Below are 5,495 nucleotides of genomic sequence, written 5' to 3'. Positions count from 1 at the left end.
TAATCCACTGACGATGAAGGTTTTTGAAAAATCGATATCGTAAGTTTAATTTTATTATCGAAATCAATAACATCGATAATTTGGTATGTTCAAAATGGTTTACTTAAAGGATTTAAATAAGTTAGAATAAGTGAAGAATATTTCACGAATTCTATTTAATATAATTATTTAAGAAACGAACAACAAATAAATTGATACTATTGAATTTTTGTACAATTAATATCTTTAAATAAAGACATAATTGAAATGGAAATATATTTGGGGATAATAGGAACGCAACATTCATTCTAAATATGAGTGTTAGTGTCAGTTAATAGTGGAATTCAAAAGTTGATTGTTGATTTGAATTAAGTCATTGTCTAATGTCAAATGTCATCCATCAAAGAAGCAAGTGGAAAATAGGTTAGAGTTGGAAAATGTTTTCTATACCGTTTTTGCGACAGAATTTAAGTTTAGCGAAATCAAATTTACCTAGAAATTTATTTACCTCATCGGTATTTTGTCAACAATCAAAGGAAGATCAACGAGTTATAGAGACCAGAGAAATTACTAAAGACCGTACCCAACAAATTCCAGTAGAAACTAGCATCAGATATCTTAAAAGTGCCGCATACAAACAAACCTACGAAGGCCAACCAGTGTGGGTTTTATACAGAAGAAATCATAAAGGTCTTTTTCCTCCTAGAAAGACAAGAAAAACGTGTGTAAGAGGTGGTCAAATTTCTACAGGTAACCCATGTCCAATCTGTAGAGATGAGTATCTGATATTACATGAACAAAATGTGGATTTGTTGAAGCAGTTTATTTCTCCCCAGACAGGAAGTATTTTAAGTTATAGTAAAACTGGATTGTGTCAGAAGAAACATCAACAATTAATAGTTGCTATTACAAGAGCATATGACAGAGGTCTGCTTACATTTGATGTACCTTTTAGAAAATACGATTACTCAGAATATTATTCAGAAAAATAAATAATGGAGGCAACATTTGTTATTGTAGGAGGAGGGATAGCTGGTGTTAGTTGTGCAGAGACTTTAGCTTTCTTTGAACCTGAAAAATCTATTGTACTTCTTAGTGAATCATCCCTTATTAAGACAGTGACTAATCTTCATGCTATTACAAGAACATTGACTGAGTTTAATATTCAAGAGATGGCCTCTTCTGAATTTTCATCAAAGCATCCAAATATTAAAGTTATTCATGATACTCTTGCTGAAATCCATGACAGTGAGAAATACATCATAACTACTGAGAATAAAATGATTAAATATCAATATTTATGTTTATGTACTGGAGCTAGGCCTAAGCTTATACCCCAAGCTCAACATTTTGAAGAAATTCTGGGTATAAGAGATACAGATTCTGTAGATACATTTTTGAAAAAAATAAGCAAAGCCACTAAAGTTTTAGTTGTAGGTAATGGTGGTATTGCTTCTGAACTGGTTTATAAAATAAAAAACATGCAGGTTCATTGGGTAATTAAGGATCGTCACATTTCTGCTACTTTTGTTGATCCTGGTGCAGCCGAGTTTTTCCTTCCTTCCTTAAATCAAGATGATGTTAAACAAGAACCTGTTAGTAAGAGAATGAGATACCAAGAAGAAGATTTCCATAAATCTGGTGCTGCATTAGGTCCTGATTGGTACACAAATCTTATTATACAAGGGGCTGGGGGTTTAAGTATGCCATCTAGTGTAAAAGTCCACTATGAAACTGAAATAACATTAATTGAGAGATTGAAACATTGTAAACATGCTTTGGAAGTAACTTTATCCAATGGTGAAAAATTAGATTGTGATTTGATTATTTCTGCAACTGGTGTAACTCCGAGAATGTCCTTCAAGTCACATAACTCACTGGAATTATCAGAAAATGGTGAAATAAAAGTGAATGAATATATGCAAACCAATCTTCCAAATATATATGCAGCTGGTGATGTCTGTAGTGCCAATTGGGACCTGGCAAAACATTGGTTTCAAATGAAGTTGTGGACACAAGCCAGACATATGGGGTCATATGCAGCCAAATCCATAGTTGGACACTTAAACAAGGAAGAGGTCTTGCAAGATTTTTGTTTTGAAATGTTTGCCCATTCAACAAAACTATTTGGCTATAAGGTTATTCTACTTGGTTTGTTCAATGGACAAAAATTGGGAAGAAACTATGAAATTCTTATTAGAATGACTAAAGGTCATGAGTATATAAAATTTGTTTTGGAAGATAATAAATTACAAGGTGCTGTTTTAATTGGTGATACAGATTTAGAAGAAATGGCTGAAAATCTTATATTAAATCAAATAGATCTGTCACCTTATGGGGATGATATTTTAAATCCTGATATAGACATTGAAGATTATTTTGATTGAAAGTTACTGTTTTGTATTGTATATTAATTGTGTACAGTAACATTAATAAAATAAATAGGAAACACAGTTTTTTTTATTTTAATATCCTTTACAATGTAAGGTAAGTACAATAAATACAAGTAAAATTACTACAGCAAGAAAGAGTTAGTATGAAGATACAAAAAAACTATTGTGCAGTAACAAAAACCAAATTATTTTGAAAAATGAATGTTGAGATGCCTGGAACTGTTCTAACTTTTGTACAATGTAGTCATAATACATAACTTTATCTGTCTTCCTAATTTTTACTTAATTTTTTGTGTCAATTACTTCTATTCAGTCTGCTATTCCCATTTCTTTGATGTCTCTGGTTGTGTAGTCATACTTCTGTCTTTATTGGCTATCATCTTCTTTTCTTTCATCTGTAATATTCTTAGGGCATTTCTTTTCCTTGGCATATGTCAAATATATCCCAACCATCTTATTTTTCGCTTTCTAATTTTCGGGGCTAGTTTTTGAGAGTTTTTTGAAAGCTGAGAAAAAGAACAGCATAGTTGAAAGAGCTAGAGAAATATGAAGTATCAAAAGAGTATTGAATGTAATAAAATTAGATAAAACACCATTAGAAATCTGGTATGGTAAAAAGTCGAGTGTGAGTAATTTTACAATTTTTGGTTGTATCAATTATTGTCATATACCAAGGAATGTACTGTTAAGTTTGATTGAAATGTAAAGAAATGCGTTATGCTAAGACAGTATAAAAAGAAACTAATTATTGCAAGAGATGTAAGGTTTAATCAAACTCTCTTAAAGTGAATTTTGGTATCAAAATAATGAATGTATGAGGAACAAGGACTTTTTTGATAACATAAAGAATAAAGGCGAAATCACTCTTAAAATTTTCCTAAGATAGATAGATAGATGGTTTATTGGTAATAAATGAATACAAAAGTATTTTTTACAAGTCAAAGAAAATAAAATATATGTCAATAAGTATAGTTAATATACACATAAATATAAACACAAAACATAGATACAGTGTTTTAAATTATACTGTTGACAATTACAACAAATTAAAATCGGAAGTAAAATACCTACTCCTCATATGTAAAAAAGGCATTCACTATAAGGTAACTCTTAATTTTTGCCTTAAACTATGAAAATTAAGAGCTTTTATTTTAGCTGGCACTAAGTTGTAGAATTTTATTGCTAAATACCTTGAACCATTTCTGGATCTCTCAAGACGGCTAAATTATGGTATGAGATTATTGTTAAATCTGGTGGGATAATTGTGAAAATCTACATGCGCATTTTATTGACTAAGATTTTCTTTAATGTGCAACAGACACTGCATAATGTATACACAAGGTAAAGTCAAAATTTTTAAAGCTCTAAAGGAGTTTCTACAGTCTGCTCTATAACAGAATACTTCTAAGAATACTTCACAACAGAATTAGACGCAAATGCGAAGAAGATCTCGAAGATACAGAATTTGGTTTTAGAAATGCTGTGGGAGGCACTCTTTGCGCTTAACCTATTACAAAAATGCCGTGACCAAAGAAAAGATGTATTTGCATGTTTCGTGGACTTCGAAATGGCATTCGATAAAGTACAGCATATAAAATTAATGCAATACTGCATATAAGATAACTACACCGATGAAATCTCCATACAACGAGGAGTCAGACAAGGTTGCATTTTGTCGCCAACATTGTTCAGTGTTTACTCGGACCAGTTATTTAAAAAGCCACTTGAGGGACAACCATATGGAATAAAAATCAATGGGGAACTACTTAATGCGATTAGATATGCAGACGATACAGATTCTGTCAGATAATATTGAAGGTCTCCAAATTCTGCTTGATCCTATTCAAGAGGTAGGAGAGGAAGTGGGCATTAAAATAAACTCAAACAAAACCAAATTTTTAGTGTTTAGTTGTGAGCTACATCCCGATGCAAAGCTTCAATTAAACGGAGTCTAAGTTCACAAAATGACATATTTCAGAAGTCATTTCTTTGCAATGATCATCTCAGTTTAGAACTAAGACAAAGAATGGTTAAGTGCTATGTTTCGTCCGTACTTTTGTGTAGTGCAGAAGTGTGGACACTAAAAGTATCGATCATGAACAAAATTGGAGCATTGGAAATATGGGTTTATAGATGAATGCTGAAGATACCTTGGACAGCAAGAAAAACTAATGAAGAAGTACTAAGGAGCTTCAACAAAGATAGAGAACTGCTAAAGACTGTTACACATCTTATCTGGGACATATAGTAAGGGAAGTCGATATAAAATATTACAACTGATCCTTAAAGGCAAAATAGGGGGCCGTAGAGGTGTAGGAAGAAAGCAAGTTTCTTGGTTAAAAACATTCGTGAATGAACTCGGATATCAAATGCAGGACAATTATTCCATATTGCAGAAGATCGAGAAGCCTTCGCAATGGTGATCGTCAACGTCGGATAATTCTTATATGGCATGCGAAGTATAAGAAGAAAGGCGAAATAGAAAAAGGAAATACCTACACATACATATTCAGAAAGAAAGTGATGAAGAGATCAAAGAGTGATTAGAATGCCTACAAGGTGAAATGCCTACAAACACCTCATTTGATACCTACAACCTACATGCCACTTTTTAAAAGTTCTAGTATTCACTGTTATTTCAATTGCTTTCTTTCGTTGTGAAGTTATGAAAATTGGTTTATTTCCTACGTTTAATATGTCTAAATCGTGTTAAATATCAAACTGAGAGATGTCTTTTGAAGATATAAGATTTTATATTTTCGCATATAAAGATGAAAAAGATATAAAGGCAAAAGGACGCATGAATATGAAAAAAATACTATACCTACTTGAAGATTACGGGACGATATTTTAACTGGTGTTTAGATAAATGGATATGGTATGAAGGAAAATAATTTGCTGAAAAAAACTGATGATCTAACTCTCTCTTTTACATTAGTAAATTGTCCAGTTTTGTTGGCAACAAAATTGTTATATTGGTTGCCTATATTGCGCTCTGTAAGGAATATAGAAAAAAGATTAAGATACAATACATTTATTATCCATTTATGCTTTTCTTTTCATTACCTCCTAATACCTAAATAATATTAATTTTATTTTTCTTAGTAGCACATACTTCCTTTC

General features: G+C 31.6%; 2 protein-coding genes across 2 annotated transcripts; both read left to right on the top strand.

Moving 5' to 3' along the window:
- Window positions 1–358: 358 nt before the first annotated feature.
- Window positions 359–971, top strand: mRpS18B (mitochondrial ribosomal protein S18B). The gene has a single exon (XM_072520958.1). It carries the CDS (start codon window positions 417–419, stop codon window positions 969–971), a length of 555 nt encoding a protein of 184 aa, XP_072377059.1. The 5' UTR covers window positions 359–416.
- Window positions 972–974: 3 nt separating this feature from the next.
- Window positions 975–2,432, top strand: Pyroxd1 (pyridine nucleotide-disulfide oxidoreductase domain 1). The gene has a single exon (XM_072520957.1). The coding sequence runs from the start codon at window positions 975–977 to the stop codon at window positions 2,364–2,366; it is 1,392 nt and encodes a 463-aa protein (XP_072377058.1). The 3' UTR covers window positions 2,367–2,432.
- The last annotated feature ends 3,063 nt before the right edge of the window (window positions 2,433–5,495 follow it).

Source organism: Diabrotica undecimpunctata, chromosome 1, assembly GCF_040954645.1.
Source record: "Diabrotica undecimpunctata isolate CICGRU chromosome 1, icDiaUnde3, whole genome shotgun sequence".
NCBI lineage: Eukaryota > Metazoa > Arthropoda > Insecta > Coleoptera > Chrysomelidae > Diabrotica > Diabrotica undecimpunctata.
This window is presented reverse-complemented; position numbering and strand designations above follow the sequence as displayed.

Bases quoted from the DNA above. Each gene is read 5' to 3' on its own strand.
- mRpS18B (XM_072520958.1), top strand. From the start codon at position 417: ATGTTTTCTATACCGTTTTTGCGACAGAATTTAAGTTTAGCGAAATCA.
- Pyroxd1 (XM_072520957.1), top strand. From the start codon at position 975: ATGGAGGCAACATTTGTTATTGTAGGAGGAGGGATAGCTGGTGTTAGT.